Source organism: Carassius gibelio, chromosome A14 (assembly GCF_023724105.1).
Source record: "Carassius gibelio isolate Cgi1373 ecotype wild population from Czech Republic chromosome A14, carGib1.2-hapl.c, whole genome shotgun sequence".
In the NCBI taxonomy this organism is placed as follows: domain Eukaryota; kingdom Metazoa; phylum Chordata; class Actinopteri; order Cypriniformes; family Cyprinidae; genus Carassius; species Carassius gibelio.
The window spans coordinates 14,565,308-14,584,359 of record NC_068384.1 but is presented as its reverse complement, the minus strand read 5'-3'; the positions used below and the strand labels follow the sequence as shown (position 1 = coordinate 14,584,359).

At 38.9% G+C, this 19,052-nt stretch overlaps 1 protein-coding gene across 4 annotated transcripts in view; it reads left to right on the top strand.

The window, feature by feature from the left end:
- LOC128027592 (netrin receptor UNC5A-like) overlaps window positions 1-19,052 on the top strand; it is a 177,825-nt gene that overhangs the window by 84,396 nt on the left and 74,377 nt on the right. For all 4 annotated transcript variants that reach the window (XM_052615341.1, XM_052615339.1, XM_052615342.1 and 1 more), the window contains exon 2: window positions 7,120-7,341. In XM_052615341.1, coding sequence (XP_052471301.1) covers window positions 7,120-7,341 — 222 coding nt within the window. The remainder of the gene's footprint in view (window positions 1-7,119; window positions 7,342-19,052) is intronic.

The window sequence follows — 19,052 nt, the reverse complement described above, 5'->3', positions numbered from 1 at the left end:
GCTATTCATTTTTTTCTCTCTTAATTGAAATGGGCTTTTTTTATTCAAATTTTGTGTCATATCAATATCAATTTTAGCACTTAAATATACAATTTTACTGAGTTGTGACTGTTCTCATTCCTTGTGAAATTAGGCATTTCATTTGAATGCAGATTAAATGTATTACAATTATCTTTTTTAAAAAGAGTGGTCATTAATGTACATATTGCCCTGAAGATTAAACAAGTCTGAATGTTTTAAAAAATTAGTGGGGTTTCTTTCTTGCTTTCTTTTGATTATATTATTTGATACATACAGCTTCTATGGCTCACATAGTATGCATATAAATATCAATTGTCATTATATATCTCCCAAAAATACGTCTTATTTAGGTGATATTACCAAAGCTCAGTAGTTTTTATTTTGGGGGGCAAAACATGCAGTGCAATGCAATACAGCAGCTATGTTTCTATTTACATATTTTTACATGAATTTTTGGACATCAGATAAATAAACACTGGATGGAAATGCCAGGATGTGCATTAAACCTTAAAATGTGCATTAAAGACGTATGTGCTCAGTTGATGCAGATCATTTCTATTACTCAAAAAGAAAACATGCATTAACTATGATGGAAACACATTAACAAATACATTCCTTGATGCACAAAAAAAAAAAAAAAAAAAAAAAAACAATTGTGACTTTGCCTATACAGATCATGTGGTTAGATTATGAAATGTCTGTGCCAAAGTCTGTCATCAGAATGATTTGTTATAGTTACCTCACAGAACTTTATTGCGTTTGCACGATTGCATTCCCAAACATCACCCACCTCCAAACGCAAAATAACATGACACAGTATGTGGTTTGTCTGCAGGTCATTTATAATGTAGGAAAAAAGAGTCACAGGCATTTTTTTTTATTATTATTAAAATGATAGATGGATAATCAGGTAAACCTAAATAATTTCAGTCCAGTAAGTATTCTTACATTTACTTAAAAAAAAAAATCAGAAGATTTCATATATATATATATATATATATATATATATATATATATATATATATATATATATATATATATATATATATATCAATGTATTGTGATTAGCTTTTACTTGTATGTTTCTGAATGTGCAACTAGTGCTGAATTTCCTGCTTTACTTCATTACAGAGCCTTCAAAATAGAGTTGAGCTCTGGCACATTCCAGTAAAAATAATATGATTCTGACATATGACGCAATAGCGCTTCGGGCGACCTGAGTTTGAGTCCTGGCTCATGGTCATTTCTCTATTCCATTTTTCTCCTGTTTTTCTCTGAACTGTCCTCTCATAATAAAGGCAGCAAGGCCAAAAATATAGCCTTAAATTTGTACCTTGGGAATAGTGTGCCTTGGTTAGCAGTCAGTGTCTAAATAAATAAATTAATAATGAGGAAAAAAATGTACTCTTATACTGTGAGGATATCAATTCAGTATAGTGAGAATAGCATATTGCAATACTTTTGAAATACTGAGAAAAAACAATGAATTCATCTCTCTTAGGTCCAACATAGCCTGGAACCATTGAGACTGGTCAGGAAAACAGATGTAGACGGTCATGAACAGTTTGAAACCTCATTTATGATTGTCATATCTCACCTCAGTCTTACCGAGATCCCACCTGGACAGATTGGGCCAGGTCTGCCTGCTGGTTTACTGAGCTCTCACGTTGTAGAAAAGGTCGCCATGAGGAGCTAATGGCCATCATCACTGTGCCAAATTAAGGCTCATTAGATGGACCACATCCCGTGGGCGCTCGGTCTTACATCAGCACAAAGACAGCCATTTTGACCTGCAATAATTGCCTTGATTGCACCATCCTCCGCTTGCAAGAGAACGGCTTGAATTCCCGATTTATTTGAGCATGTTTTTAATAAATGAATGTCCCTGTAAGATCAATTACTTGTCTGCCGTTGCACAAAATGTAATGTAACAGAGAGGGGGTGTAACTGGAAAGTGATGTATGTCCTTCATTGGACACAGAACATTTAGTTTTTATTAAGAGTTTAACACGTACACAATGCATTAGTGGAGGTTCAATAGCCATAGCTTTGCTTCTCAATATATTTCACCCTGATGAATTAGCGACTTAGCACACCATGTAAAATGACAAAAGGAAATGAGCAGAGCAGCATTATTATGACGCGTTGCACCAGGCCTGGTGAGGCTGGGTAATGTCTTCGTGTGGAGGCTTGAAGTTTATTACTTTAGCTAATGTTACCTGCGTGACCCAGGATGTGGTTTTCTGCAGGATGAGATGAGGAAGGTGATGGAAAGGTCAGTGTTAGCTTTGCTGTTTCATTAGTAGAGATGTGCCTTTTGCGCTCTGTGCCACAGGCCCGTTGTGATAGAAAATGTCATAAACAGCCAGTCTTCTTGCCATTGATAATTACTGTGTGAATATCACAAATTAGCTTAATTATGTGACTGTGACATTGGGAGACCTCCTTTCTACAAAGTGTATAATTGTTTAAAGATTCTGTAAGTGATTTTGTTGGGATGTGTCTGTGTGTATGCTTGTAAATGTACAGAAGTTTGTGCAGACATGTCAAGCAACCTGATTTAAAATACATAATAAATATTAAAATATATTAAACACACTCACAGTTAATGGATTAAAGCTAAATATAAAATATATAATAAAAATAAATACAACACACACACACACACACACACACACACACACACACACATATATATATATATATATATATATATATATATATATATATATATATATATATATATATATAAAATCACATGTAAATAGCATATATATAAATCAATTACAAATAGATTTTGTAAGACAGCTTAAATATATATATATAAACATCTGAAATCACTTGCAGCATATTTGGCTCAGTGTGTAAATAATAAACTGTGTTTGAGGATGTTTTTGTAGGTAATATCCAGGGTGTGATGTCCTGAGGATGCCAGAACTTCATGTGATGTGTAAATCTATAACATTGTGTGACTTATGTTTTCTTGATGTATTGTTCAGTATTAATCTTCAGAGAAAGCATCCAAGCAGTTTATCGTTGCTATTGTTAACGAATGCATCCTATGTTTGTGAAGGCAGGTGAAAATACACACTCTCAACTTCAAAACGAATATAATTTAATGTCATTCGCACCCTCAGCTGGCCCTTTTCCAAACATGATTGTGTTTTCCTGATGACGAGCATCTGTGCAAGCAATCCAAGGTTGTTAAATTCTGATGAAATTAAAATTGGAGCCAGTTAGAATTTAATTCCTTCTGTTTTTGCTTGAAGAAAATCCATGGTACTGTATATGCAAGCATTTTTTGCTTCATGGCTTTGACGTCATGCTTGCTATTTGCACTCAACAAATGATTCCATTGAGTCTAAAAACAGAATAAAACTCGTTAATGAGAAACATGCAGAGGGAATAACTAATTTGCAAAAGTGATCACTTTAAAAAATTAGTTCAGTCCTGAAGGCTATCAGACATGTGTATGTGTGTGTGCGTGTGTGTGTGTGTGTGTGTGTATGATGTACAATGGTGGGGAACCTCCTGTATCAAGAGGGAATAAACAGCCAGCTGAGGCTGCTTGATTGCTCTGGATTGTGGGTGGAAAAGGATAAATTAGCAATTCATTCTTAATTACAGAGACCAGAAAAACATTGCCGCTAACAAATGAAGCAACAAAATTACTGATAGGGGTGCGCTCCGTTTCTGCACCACGCTAAAGAATCGTTCTTCCGTAAGTCGCAGGGCCAAGCTCTGATTAATGATGATTTCACATTGAATCTCTCCAAATATTTATGAATCCAACCGCCTCGATGCTCTTCCATAAATCCACACAGGGGAGAAACATTTCCACCCACAAAGACATGCAGATCTTTGATCCATAAACAGCGACGTGTACCCCACCTGATCACGCTACCGGGGGTCGTCTGAATAAAGAATTTAATTCAGCCTATTTGCGACGGTGGCTGCCAGTCAGCGAATAGCTGGCAGTCACGTCACCGCATTTCGGCCCGACCGTAATAAAGAGCTGAGTTAAAGCCCTGGATACAGGGCCTTCCGAGCATGTTTTGAAGTGCCGTGGTCATTCAGCAAGAGGGATTTATGTTCATCGGTCCATCATCTCTGATCTTAAAAGACAGTGATTAACAGCAGAGAGAGAGTAGAGATGGGATTCAGCACTGCTGTGGGCAAACACTGACAAGGCCATTCCACTCAGAAGCTTTTTACTCGGCCTGTTAACAAGGGGACTCACTCTCTCTTACACACACATTTTTTTTTCTGTGTGGGGTGGAATATTGTATTATATGTCTCTTTCAGACAGAAGCTTTTTTTTTTTTTTTTTTTTGCTCATGTCATCTGAACACTTTGTCTTGAAATTGACTGATATTTAATTCTGAGTATTTAAATATATTGATCTAAATATGTATTTAAAACTGAGAGTCTACAGTGCCTTTTTAATATATCTTGTGAGAATTATAAACTACTGTATCATAATCATATGTCCTTCCTAAAAAAGAAAGAAAAGAAACAAAATTCTGTGTGTGTGTGTGTGTGTGTGTGTGTGTGAACTAGAAACTATTTCATAATGTCCTTCATTTAATAATATTTGAAAATATTATTAAATGTGATTAATTTTTACACGCTAAAATTTGTATTGTTGTAAAAATATGAACGCAGATAGAAGCAATGTTGCTGCATTGGATTAGGGTCTCATTTATGAAAAAAAAATAAATTAAAGCTCCAATAATATCTGTAAACTGAGTTTTTTATTAGATTTTGGGATTGTAAATAACAGGTTCACTTTTAAATTCCTGTTATTACTTTTACTCATTAGCATCTCAAATAATGTTAAGCCGACATGTTTTCATGTTGCCTTGAATTTGTGGTGTATTAAAACAATTTGTTATATTTTTAAATACTTAACTTTACACGTGAGAGTATTCTGGCAGGTGTAACAATGAAGTTCACAAATAATAAAAAGACATAACAATAAAAGAATAACAGCTCAGAGTGACACAAATCACTTTGCAAATAGACTGAATTAGGCTTGCATTTGTGTGTATTTATTCCAGATAAAGATTTGGCATTGACACTTTTAAGTTGTTTAAACATTTAATTTAATGTTCAGTTATTGAAATTACATTTAAGATCAGTTTCTCATTAAGACATAAGTTGCTTAAAATATTATCAAACCTAGCAGTACACTCAGTACACTCTAATTAATATTCATGAGTTAACCCTGCACATGTCATAATACATATGCACTAGTGCTGTCAAAATTAGCGCGTTAACGCATTCGATTAATTTGAAATATTTAACGCGTTAAAAAAAAATAACGCAATTAACGCGGTTGCAGTTTTTTTTTTATTTCCAGTTGTGGCCTATGTGTGTTCAACGTGCAAAGAAATATGGATAAGACCAAGGAAGGACTTTTAGACGGAAAGTTTCAGTATAAAACTCTGCCGGATTACTCTTCAATCTGCCACAAGAAACAGCAACATTAAAATCATGAACTCAAATGTCATTGTTTAAAAAAAAAAAAAAAAAAAAAACAATGACTGTAACAGTGCGTAAATCAGACCTTTCTGTAACGCTAACGTTAATAAGCTTAAACGAAAATAACGAAATAATTGTGTAGCGGAGTATTTTTTGTACACAGTGCCGCGAACTGTCAATCACTCCTGTACGCGTGCATCACTGTCCTCCTCGCAGCTGCAGCAACTTGCGCTCTCTCTCTTCATCAAGCTTTAAAACAAAAAGGGGACAAAAAGATCATATTGTCTTTGTGCATAGGCTATAGCTTAATTACATAAATGAATATCTAAATTTGTGCCTTGCCGTCTACGGGATTTTTTTAGAACTTAGAAAAAAGATGCTGCAGCCAATGAACAGCCAGCGGGGGCTGCAGGACGACTCAACCTCCGCAGACAGTTTTTAATGTTTATCAAACAATAAATACTCAAGATTTTGCTTTAGTATAACTCACAACGAGTTTCACACACCTTCTCCGGCCACGTTGAGTTGTTGACACTTAACAGTGGGAAAAGCGACACATGCGCTATTCACTTGTATAACTTAAGGGTGAATGGGTAATGTAGTTTCTGCTCTGGGTGGGATGAATTAGGAAGCTTGCATTGTGAAGGGCGCTCTGAAAATCGGCAGTGCAGGTAAAAGATTAAAACCTCTATTAAAACAGATGTCCAAATGAGCGTACCGGTACGCTACAAGCACGTTCTGGGCGCACGGAGAGGTGACGGTACGCTCAAGAGCTATATTTGGAAGTGGCGGTACTGAGTACCTGTGCATACCGGCCCACTTAAAGCACTGGCAATGACTATACTTTGGAATTTTTTTGCAGTCCACTTAGAATTCAACATAACAGAAATCATTTTTGTTTTTTATTGGCATTGATTGTTTTGAAATTCAATTGGTACTTAGATGCCTCTGCTTTTATTTCTGTAATAAATATGGCTTTCAAGCCAACAGGTAATTTGGAGGATATTGATGGTTTATTGCAGGTATGTTGTTTACATGAGAAAATCTGTGTTACAAGTTAAACAAAAATTCCAATAAACAATCATATTTTGAATTTAAATAGTTTCTTTGTCTTGAGTTTACATTAATTATTTACATTTTACATTTACATATCCAAAAAGTTTCAGTCTTTTAATTGCGATTAATCGCGATTAATCGCGATTAATTTTAAAAAATTGTGCGATTAATTAGTTAATTTTTTTTAATCGATTGACAGCACTAATATGCACACATGTTCAGCATCACTAACCATACTGTGTCTTGAAATACAATCCCATGCCACTCAGGTAAGAGCAAGCACTTTTAAGAGCACATCATTAGCATGATCTCCCAGACCTGCTGTAGCGGAGATGTTTTGTCAGCTGTGTTTGGCAGAATATGTGTGTTCTACCAAATACGGCTGCACAAGATTAGCATTGCACTCAGGTGCATGTCAAAAGCAATCTGTCCGGTCACAGGTTTCGGAATATTCAATTTAATTAGATGCGCTCATTATCTCATTGCACTACTAAAAGGTTTCAGGCATCGGAACAACTACAACCTGTCTCTAAAGTTTTATCTCACTTGCTTTCACAGGTGGAGAGCACGCGGCCACTGTGACGCATCCACTTCCTGCGGCCTTCTCCGACCTGCTGCCACACTTCCTGTTGGAGCCTGATGATGTTTATATCGTTAAGAACAAGCCAGTGACCCTCACCTGCCGCTCAACCCCTGCCACTCAGATCTACTTCAAGTGCAACAGCGAATGGGTTCACCAGGATCAGCACTTGATCGAGCATGATGTGGACCCTGCCACAGGTAGACCCTCTCAACACTCTCTCCGAGGTTGACAATAAAGCCGGCTGACCCACAGCATTTATAAAATGACACTGGAAAACAGGAGAGCCTATAAAGGATGCTTTCTAGATATGATGCTCTTTCTTCTTCTGTAGTATAGCACAAAATACAAGGACTTCCTATAAAAGCAATTTTCAAAATGTCTTCTGCCCATATCATGAACAGGGCTTGCTTTGTGCTCAGGGATTGGTCTGTTGCATTATTAGTGCACTGTGTATCATGAAAGGCTGGATTAGTTTGGATGTTTCTTGGTTTTTGTAGCAGAGGCAGCAATATTAATAATTAATCTGCGACAAATGTCAGTTTGTCGGTATGTCAGTAATCTATTAATAATATGATTTAATAATAAAACCCAAATCATTTGCTTTACAGTGAATTTACCATAGTTTCAAGATGTTGCAATGCATATTGAAAGCTTTGATAAAACTGCAGGAGCAGTAGTGTTATGTAAGTCTAATGTTCTGTTCTATTTATTAATAGTAATCATTTAGCTTAACCATAGGCTCTTCATGGTTGCCAAGCAACAGTACTGTCAAAGTTCATTCTGTAAACTAATTTAAAGGTATTAGGCTAGACGTTGGTATACGATGATGTCATAATCTCTACAGGGGCAATATAGGGTCAGATGATCTTGTATGAATAGCCTTATGAACAATATTGGCCTTAAATAATGTATTGTAGCCTAACAAAGAGTTTGTGACCCATGATAAATGGTAACAGATTGAAAGCCAGATGTTCTTTAATGACATATTAGGCAGCTTATCACATGCAATGACTGTAGAAATTAACTTATATTTGACAGTCGAGCCGCTCCGCAAAATAAAAGGTAATATTTTAATAGAGTTAATCAAACAATGCAAAGGTATCGTACCATTATCAGAATTACAGAATGCTTGTTTGCCATGTTTGGTGAACGACACCATATATTCTGAATCATTTTCAGTTTTAGATAAAATATTGTAAAAACAATATTTTGCAACATTATTACAGCACACTAACGAATCGTTTTTGCACTATTATAAAGGTATTATATTACTATATTTTCTATTATATTTTCATTTATTAAAGCTGCAGTAGGTAACTTTTGAAAAATATATTTTTTACATATTTGTTAAACCTGTCATTATGTCCTGACATTAGAATATGAGACAGGTAATCTGTGAAAAAATCAAGCTCCTCTGGCTCCTCCCAGTGGTCCTATTGCCATTTGCAGAAAGTCATCCGCTCCCGGTAAGAAACAACCATTTAAAGCTGCGTTCCGTAACTTTTTTTTGTGTTCAAGATTTACAAAATGTATATAATAAGCGAGTACACCATGAATCCATTTTCCAAACCGTGTTTTTAGCTTGTCCTGAATCACTAGGGTGCACCTATAATAAGTGTTTATATTCTGACTATTTTAGATTGCTTCGGGGTACCGCGGCGGAGTAACCCAGTACCTTTGTGATTCTTCATAGACATAAACAGAGAGAAGTAGTTCCGGCTACGATGTTCTTCCGCAAGACACAAGTTACGACTGCAGCTTTAATTCATTACTATTATATCTTCATATATTCGTTATTAATTTATTATATATTAATTTCGCTATTATAGTTATTTTCAAGTTTCTATTTTATTTTAGCTGTTCAGTATATTTTGGCTGCTAATTCAATTATAATATTGGCAGTAATTTAAACGTTTGACGTTGTCATCCTTATATTAGATTTCAAACAGCTGTTGCTAGCTCTCTAACTTGATTGCCTCTCAATTGGTTTTTCATCTCTTTATATCACTCTGAATTTTGTCACGTCTCATTTAGGCTACTCTATATAATTTAGGCTGTAATGGAAAATATATCAGATGTTTATCTACCTGTTAGCACATGTGAGGACATGTTCAAGAAGCATACAGTGCAGTTGGAGTTGCTTTCTCTCAACTTGAAAGTTGTTGGCGTTGAGCAAAATTCATATGCAGAAACCTTTTCAGTAGCATTCGGTTATTGCTAATAGCTTAGCATGGGGCTAATGGGTTAAGAAAAGCTCCTTTGACTAGCTTGGAGAAGATAGCATGCTACATTTTAATCAGGCATTGAGGAAGGCAGCTTTAGGACACTGTCAGACCATTGGTAAGAATATAGTGAACAGTCAGTGCTCAGTGCTGTTCTGTGATGCATTCTGGGAATCTCTAGGCAGAGAAAAATGACTGGCTCCCTGGGCAGCATATATACTATTGTACTTGAGAGTAGATTGAAACAGCTTATATTAATGTTCAAAGATACTGTGCTTCTTGGCAACTATAGACAGCCCCTGCGGTTGGTCCAGTGACTTATATTACTTGGCAGAATATTTTTTTATTATTATTAATATATGTTACTTGTTCATATTGCCCTTGCTGCTATTTTATGAAAACAATAAGTCACTGTCACATGTCCCAACATACTTGTTTTTATGTCTTCAAATGTTGCTCAATAAGATTTTAAAGCTGGAACTATCTGTTTCTTTTTTAAATTATTTTAAAACATAAAAATTTAAGTTGAAGTTTCAGTTCCCCCAAACAAGTTCTGCATGGCTTCTCTTCAGTGTGCGATCTGTTTCTTGTTTTTAAAGACAGCTTCATGTTCCTCATAGAATAAATCACTCTCCCCTCTGACAGCAGTTTAAGAGATGTAGTCAGCGCTGTAGCTGATTTGTTCAGCTGTACTTGTTCTTATGTGGACATGCTGTGTTTTCTGTTATTTCCCTCCGTCTCGTGATTGATTGGGATCTGCTGACAAGTACTAAGCTCGGCTTTCTACAATCAGATTGTTTCTAGCGTCAGTAGAATAAAACAATTTCCTAAAGGGTTCTCTGAGACTCCCGTTCGCCGTCTTCCCCTCGTTCTCTCAGAAGGTAGAGGCGGGGAACGGCTCGTCAGCACTCAGCAAGCGGATGTTTATGTGTTTGTTTGATGCTCCTTGGCAGAGGCATTGTAGGGGCATAGGGATTCACGTCATGTGTGTGCTAGGATTCAGAAGTGATCTGTAACTTAAAACCTCCAATTCACAACTTGACAGCTGATTGGAAGAGCTGACATGCAGATGACATGCTGCGGAGCAGCTGCAACAATTTTCTGGGGAATGGCGCATTTCTTAAGATGGAGGATATGCTGCTAGGTATTAGAGTAGACAGGCATAAACTCATGTCATCTGTCTATAACACATACACACACTACACGATTAACATTCAGTTTCTTTTGGCAGACAGTACATTGTGTTTATTTATTTAGCTGTGAGTCACATTGTGAATGCAGACGCACATTCTTCATTCATCAATGTTAAGTCAGCTATTCTGTTTGATTCTCACCTGAACCTGGGGTACATCACTTACATAGTGTGTGTTTTGCCACCTGGAAACTATGTTTACAAGATCACAGGATGTTAATGCATTAAGTAAATATCATTAAAACAAGTGGGGGGAAAGTATTTCTAACAATATACACTACTGTTCAACAGTTTGAGATCATTAATTTTTTTTTTTTTTTAATTGAATTCAGCAAGGATGTGTTAAATTGATAAGAAGTGATATATATTTTAAATAAATGCTGTTCTTTTAAAAATTGTATTCATCAAATAATCCTGAAAAATGGATCACAGTTTATATATATATATATATATATATATATATATATATATATATATATATATATATATATATATATATATATATATATATATATATATATATTTGGCAGCACAACTGTTGCCAACAATGATAATTCTGATAATAATTCAGCATATCAGAATGATTTCTTAAGGGTCATGTGACACTTTGCACACCCACACCACACACACACACACACACACACACACACACACACACACACACACACACACATTGCAGTATGTTAGTAAAAGAGTTGCATTGTTTCAGTAACTGTCACTATGTTGCTTCAAGTAAATTTATGATGTTGGGTGTTTAGATTTATTAAAAAAAAAATACTGATTAAGAAAACATTCTATTATGATTTTGCAGTGTCTTAGCAGATACATTGCATGTCTTTAGTAATTTTCACTCTGTTTGAATTCAGTCTACTGTCAACAGTGAGACAGTACAAGGTCTCAACATGACACCCCATTCCTCTTGCCTCTGTGTTGCTGATGAATGGCCAGCGATTGGCCAGAGATGAAGGACAAACAGATGTCCAACAGCATAGGTTTCTGACGGCACCCACATTGATCTCTCCCAACTTTCACATTGTGCTGTCAGCAGTGTTTTGAAAGGCGAGCAGCAGGAGTCATCATCTCCTGTGTAGTTTCAGAAAGTCTGGCTCAAAGTTAGCGCTGGGAAGTAAACTCGACTTCTGACTTTTCCTTTTGAATAGTAAAACAACTCAAACATATGTCAGCTCATTGAAGCCGAGAGTACAAAGTAGTTCCACTTGTCTTGCCAGCTCAGGTGCAAAGGAAATCATTGTTGTTTGGATAATATTGAGTCTTTGTGTTATTGTGGTGAATAAGTTTTTGTCCTTAGTCATCATCGCATTTACATTTTTATATGTAGCTAATGCTTTTATGCAAAGTGATTAGCAATTAAGGAAATGCTATAACAAAAGTGATTCACATTTGCTGTCAGGGGTTTTATTATTAGCTAAATCCATGAAGACATTTTTTTTTATTAAACTACAGTTGAAATTATATATATATATATATATATATATATACATTTTTTTGTACTTCAACTAAATATATCCTATTATTATTTATTTAATATATATAAATTTTTTTTTTTTTCAGTTTTACTTTTTAGTTATTTTATTTTTGTCGCAGTCACTGGTACCTTGGGACAGTTTGATTTCATTGAAGGATGTTTTAGTTTGCAAATATCAAGTTATCAACAACTATTTGGGATCTGGCTGCTTGGTGCACGTCTCCTTTATATCTGCAGCATTTACTCGAATGAAGAATTATGTTGCGACCTGTCCTTCCTCTCCAGTGTATCAGTGTCCACTATTGATTCTTTCCTGGGAGTCCATTGGTTCTCATTACCTGTCTCCAGTAACTTATATCAATTGTTTTTCTCTGGCCAGTTCAAAGCTTCTCCCCTTCAGCTTTAACACACACACAGGTTTCTCATTTACTCGTTTGAGAAAACTAAGCTAAGACAGGGGAGAGATGAAGATATATCCATTCAAAGAGAAATCAGTGTTGACAGTGGATTTGCATGGACCAAACCTGGATGCCGGCTGATCCATTACGGCAATATTCTCGTTTAACTTAGGCAGGAAAGATTGCAAACGCTTCAGATTGTCCGATTATATTTGATTTGTTGCCTCCAAGAGGCTTTCATGGAAGATAAATATTCTTTTAGATATGATTGCTTTTATCTCATGCAATCTGTCATATTGGACAACGTCTAATTCCCCACTTATATGGTCATTTGTGGCATCACATTGAGAGTAATTGTCAAAAAATCTGAAATATTTGTCTCTTTAGAGTTGGTTCTTTGAAGTAGACACCACACTGACTAGTAGATATGCATTATAATTATTACTTTTTTTTTTCCATGAGCCTCTTTGACTTCTTAGAGATTGTGGTTTGATTATATGAGATTTTTAATAGAATTTGAATGAATTTGTTATAGTTTTGCAGCATGAACTTTTGTGGTGAACTTAAATGAATTAAGTTCCTTTGGATCACATTCCCTTAGTTTATCTTGTTATATGACCAAATTGTAGTGTTTTTTTTTTTTTTTTTTTTTTTTTTTTGCCATGCCATGCCAATATTTTGAGCTTATTTTCACTGTTCTCGGGTGAAGTTACAGACAAACTAAGATGATTAGCACAATCACTTTTAATTGATGAAACAGATTTCTGGAAATTCCAAAGATCTCAGGTAGTAAAGGAAAATTTCAGTGGCCCTTTTACCATCTGAATTATAGGGGGGAAAGTATAAAAAACAGAGCCTCAGTTTAGCCTGTGGGAGAGGAGAGTGAGGTGAAATGAATTATGAGCAATTTTCAGAAACCCATGATAGTTATTGCCACCCTGTCCACATACTCTCGGAACAGTGTAATTAAGTTCATGCAGACTCTAATGTCTTTGATTAAATGAAACCATTCTTTGGCATGTTAAGATTTTTCTCAAAACTCCTGGTTCTACATTTACTGAATAAGAGACAGAAAAGCAATCACAGAGTTCCATTCAGAGAAATCATTATTATTCATTGTGTGTGTGTGTGTGTGTGTGTGTGTGTGTGTTTGTGTGTGTGTGTGTGTGTGTGTGTGTGTGTGTGTGTGTGTGTGTGTGTTTGTGTGTGTGTGTGTGTGTGTCTGTGTGCTCACTCCTGTGATGGGGAAGGACCTGGAAAAGGTGGTCCAAAAATTGTCTGCTCCCCACACTCCGGACGGTAAACCGCAACCGTCGGAGCATCCCCCCCTCGCGGTCGAAAAATTAAAGTGAAAAAAAAATAAGCTAAGCATCGCTTCGTGGAACGTTCGTACACTGCTGGACCTGGTCGAAACCCCGGACAGGCCCCACCGCAGGACAGCACTGGTGGCCCTGGAGCTTGCAAGATATAACATCGACATTGCAGCTCTCAGTGAGACCAGACTACATGGGGAGGACTCCTTGACAGAGGCTGGTGCTGGGTACACCTTCTTCTGGAAGGGGGTCCCCGAAGGCATTCGTCGTAATCATGGAGTTGGCTTTGCTGTGAAGTCTAAACTGCTGCAGCGCATTCTGGAAACCCCTATCGGCATCAATGAAAGATTGATGACATGGCGCATTCCCTTGGCAAAGGAATGCTTTGCCACTCTCATCAGTGCATATGCTCCAACTCTTGATGCCGAGTACAACATCAAAGAGGATTTCTATAGAGCTCTTGATGCCATCCTACAGAAAACCCCAGCTTCAGACAGAATCATACTCATGGGAGACTTCAATGCTAGAGTGGGTACGGAGCATATGGTATGGAGTAAAGTCATCGGCCAGCATGGTGTGGGGAAAATGAACCGCAACGGGCTCAGACTCCTCTCTCTCTGTGCAGAGCACCAGCTGGTCATCACTAACACCATCTTCCAGATGAAGAACAGGCTCAAGACCACCTGGCAGCACCCCCGCTCAAAACACTGGCATCTCCTGGATTACGTGATTGTCCGTCAAAAGGATAGACGAGATGTCCTTACCACTCGTGTTATGCGCGGAGCTGAGTGCTGGACTGACCACCTCATGGTCAGATCCAAATTACTCATGAGTATTCAACCTCGTGTTCCGAGGCGAGCCCCAAACAAGAAACTAAACTGCACAGCGTTGAACAACCTCACCATCAAAGACAACCTCCGACGGCTCCTTGCTGAAAACCTCAACATGATCCCGGAGGAATCAGCTGATTGGCCAGCTCTACGCCAGGCTATTCATAACGCTGCTTCAGAGGCGCTTGGCCAATCAAGGAAACATCACCAGGACTGGTTTGACTGCAACTCAGCTGAGATACAGTCACTTCTTAAAACCAAGCATGAAGCCCATAAAGCTCTCTTGTCCTGCCCTGGATCTCCTACCCATAAAGCCACCTTCACTGCTGTAAGAGCAGAAACCCAGCGAGCCCTTCGGACTATGGAGAACATCTGGTGGGTAAAAAAGGCACACGAAATCCAAAACCTGGCAGACTGCAATAACACTCAAGGCTTTTACAATGCCATAAAAGCATTGTATGGCCCCAGGAAGCGGGTGATTGCTCCAGTCCGATCAGCTGAGGGGTCCACGCTCTTCAAGGACCGCCACGAGATTCTTGCCCGTTGGGTAAATCATTTTGAGAATCTCTTCAACCACACCAACCCTGTTGACCAACACATCCTGGATAATCTGCCAGACTTGCCACCAACCATGCACCTGGATACTCCACCACTTTTCTCAGAACTCCGGCAAGCTATTTCAGGTCTGAAAAACAACAAAAGTGCTGGACCCGATGGAATCCCTGCAGAGGTTTTCAAACATGGAGGATACACCCTCACGCGTCGCCTGCACCTCCTGATTCAAAACATCTGGGAACATGGGACCCTCCCACAGGACTGGAAGGATGCTAACATTGTTGTCATATACAAGCAGAAAGGAGACCGAGCAGTCTGTGGCAACAGCCGTGGGATATCTCTCCTCTCCATCGCAGGGAAAGTACTGGCCAAGATCATGCTCAGCAGACTGGTTGAGCACATCTCGGAAGCTGTGCTTCCGGAAATGCAGTGTGGCTTCCGGAAGACCAGATCCACAACAGACATGGTTTTTGTCTTGAGGCAGCTGCTGGAGAAGAGTCGAGAGCATCACAAAGACCTTTACGTAGCCTTCATCGATCTCAGCAAAGCCTTTGACACCATCAACCGTGAGTTGCTCTGGAAATACCTATCAAAAATTGGGGTACCACCCAAGTTTCTCAGCATCCTACAGCAGCTGCATGATGGGATGAAAGCCAGAGTCCTCATGGGAGAACTCCAATCAGAGTCTTTCGGGGTAAACGTTGGGGTGAAGCAAGGCTGTGTCCTGGCTCCGATGCTCTTTAACATCCTCCTCTCTGCCATCACCTGCCTTTTCCACCGTGTCCTGGGACATGAAGACGGTGTCCATGTGGAATACCGACTTGACGGAAGCCTCTTCAACATTCGTCGGCTTCAAGCTCACACAAAGACAAAGACCCGCCAGATCTGTGAGCTTCAGTATGCTGATGACTGTGCAGTCTTAGCCCACAGCCCAGACTCTATGCAGTACGCCCTTAACACCATATCCAGTCTGTACCAATCTTTCGGCCTGCAGGTTAACACTCAAAAAACCGAGGTCATGTTCCATCTCACCACCCCCGTTCCCACACCCCCCAGTTTTCACATAAATGGTGTTCCACTTAAATCAGTGGACCACTTCACCTACCTCGGCTCCACTCTGTCCTCAAGCAGCTCCCTTGACACAGAAATACACACTCGGATAAATAAAGCCTCATCATCTTTTGGACGCCTACGCAGCAGGGTTTTTGAAAATCGTAACCTGAAGGTCAGTACCAAGGTTGCGGTTTACAATGCGGTATGTCTCTCCACTCTTCTTTATGGGGCAGAGTCATGGACCTCATACCGCCAGCACATCATCCACCTAGAGGCCTTCCATATTCGCTGCTTACAAAAAATCCTCAGCTTGTCCTGGAAAGATCGAATCCCCCATACAGTCATCCTCAGCAACACCAACTCAATCTGTATGGAAGCTGCTGTGGCCAGAAAACATCTGCGTTGGATAGGGCACACAATACGCATGCCTGAACATCGCCTGCCCCGCCAAGTCCTTTACAGTCAACTAGTGGGTGCGAAACGTTCCGCTGGAGGGCAAAAGCGTCGTTTTAAGGACTATACCAGGGACCTCCTTAAGCGGGCAAACATCCCCCTCACGAAGCTAGAATCTCTGGCACTTGACCGATCAGCCTGGCTCCATCTGCGGTCGAGTGTGCGGATCAAGGATCGGACTTTACGCCCATGAGAAGTGGCACCAGCGGCAAGGTTGCTGAACCCCCACCCCCCATCCCTATCCCTGGAGCAAGCGTTATCATCGAACACGATGGACAGCTAAGAGGTGTGTGCGTGTGTGTGTGTGTGTGTGTGTGTGTGTGTTTCTTCAAGGTTGAAACTACATGGAAAAAGTGCTTATACACTTGATGTGAAGATATTAAATAATATTATATTATTTATCCGTTAAACAGAACAGAGCTGACAAAAATGACCATGGAAGAGTCCAATCTTACCAGTCACCCCCCATTTTCAGCATGGAGACAGAAATGACATACCCCAAATAAAAAGGTTTCTGCTCATGAGTCTTTCTGACTTTAAACATAATCAACATGTTCACAAAGCTGAAACTTCAGAGTTTACTGTTCAGGAATCAGAATTACTCAAACTGTTATGATAATAGAGATATATAAGCTCAAACATAAAAACAAAAATAAAAATACTAAAAACATATTTTTTAAATGTATTAAAAAATGTTAATGTAGGATATGAGCTTAGAAACATAGTGTAGCTAAAGCCACAAGTCTACCAATGTTTCATTTGAAATTTCATAATATAATCTCTAATCTGTACAACTGTGAATTTTATGAAATATTTTCTAAGGCCATGTCGTGTGTTTTTATAGAAGGCTAATCAAATTGATTTATGGCTCTTGTCATCTTCTGTAAACTCACATGTAAACACTCCTGTGTGCTCTGTCCTTATGAGTGGTGAATTTCTATTCAAAATTTCTAAATAACTGTCACTGCAACAATGTTTTATCAAAACATTGGTCAAATATGGAAATCTTTAAACTTTCAGCTGATACATAGTTTCTCCAGATCAAGTAAGAGAGTGATGTTTAACGTGCTGTGAAAGTGAAAAAATAATAATCGGGAGTCGTTGAACTCATACCTGGACAGGATACCACACCTGTCGGGTCATTCCACTTCTGCAGTCGAAACAGAAGAAACAAATCCTACAACCTTAAACTGGCAACATGGAAGATAAGAACTCCCCTGGACTCCTATGGCAGGTCTGAAAGACCCCATAGAAGAACAGCCCTGGTTGCAGACGAGCTGCGCCGCTATGATATCGGCATTGCTGCCCTGAGTGAAACCAGGCTCCTTAATGAGGGGTCTCTGACAGAGGAGGGCATGGGCTACACCTTCTACTGGAAAGGCTATCCCACAGGTGGACAACATCTGCATGGTGTGGGACTGGCAATTAAGAACACACTACTCCCAAGAATCACTGAAACTCCTGTGGGCATCAGTGAAAGACTGATGACCCTCCGTATCCCCCTGGTGAAGAACCGCTATGCCACACTTCTAAGTGTGTATGCTCCAACTCTACCATCTGACAATGAGTCTAAAGACTCTTTTTACCAAACACTGGATGAGGCTCCTACTTGGGGACTTCAATGCTCGTGTTGGACAGAACAGTGCGATATGGAAAGGAGTACTTGGCAGGCATAGGATTGGTCAGGCCAACTCAAATGGCATGAGGATACTTACCCTCTGCAGTAAGTAAGCAGATGGGCTCAAAGTCCTGAAAGTCCTGAAAGACCAGAATAGCATCCTGGAGAGGTGGGCTGAACATTTTAACACCTTACTAAAGCAGGACTCTGATGCAGACTATACCATCCTGAATGAATTGCCTGAATTTCCCCCTATTGACAACCTTAGCCAACCTCCAACCTTCCTGGAGGTTCTGTCAGCTGTCCGCTCCCTGAAGCAGAGGCCTGATTTAGTCAGTAGCTGATGTCTCAACAGCCTGGGCTTTAATGAGCATCAAAAGAAAATGAGTAGGAGGCAAGGACAGTCAGTGTACCTCTAAATAAACATAATCATCTTGTGCCACCTGCTAAACATCAATCAGTAGCAATGGGGCTAATTGATAAGGCACTATTAGCAACTTTTACTTTAATGGGAATTGTATTTCATCCTGTCTGAATGGCAAAGAGGGAAAGTGTTTGGTGTTGAGGCATCAGGAGCAGATGGCAAGGTCAGCAGCTCCAGCATTCCGGCAAGCAGATAGACCCATTAACTGGCCTGGCCGGGTCAGCACCAGTGAGGGGATCTGCATTACTGCAAATGCTTCATAAAGACATTGTTAGAAACGGAGCACACACAAACAGTCTAAACTAGAGATAATATCACTGGCTAAAAAAAATCAGGCTTCCTTAAGGACAGGCTCTCTGGAGAG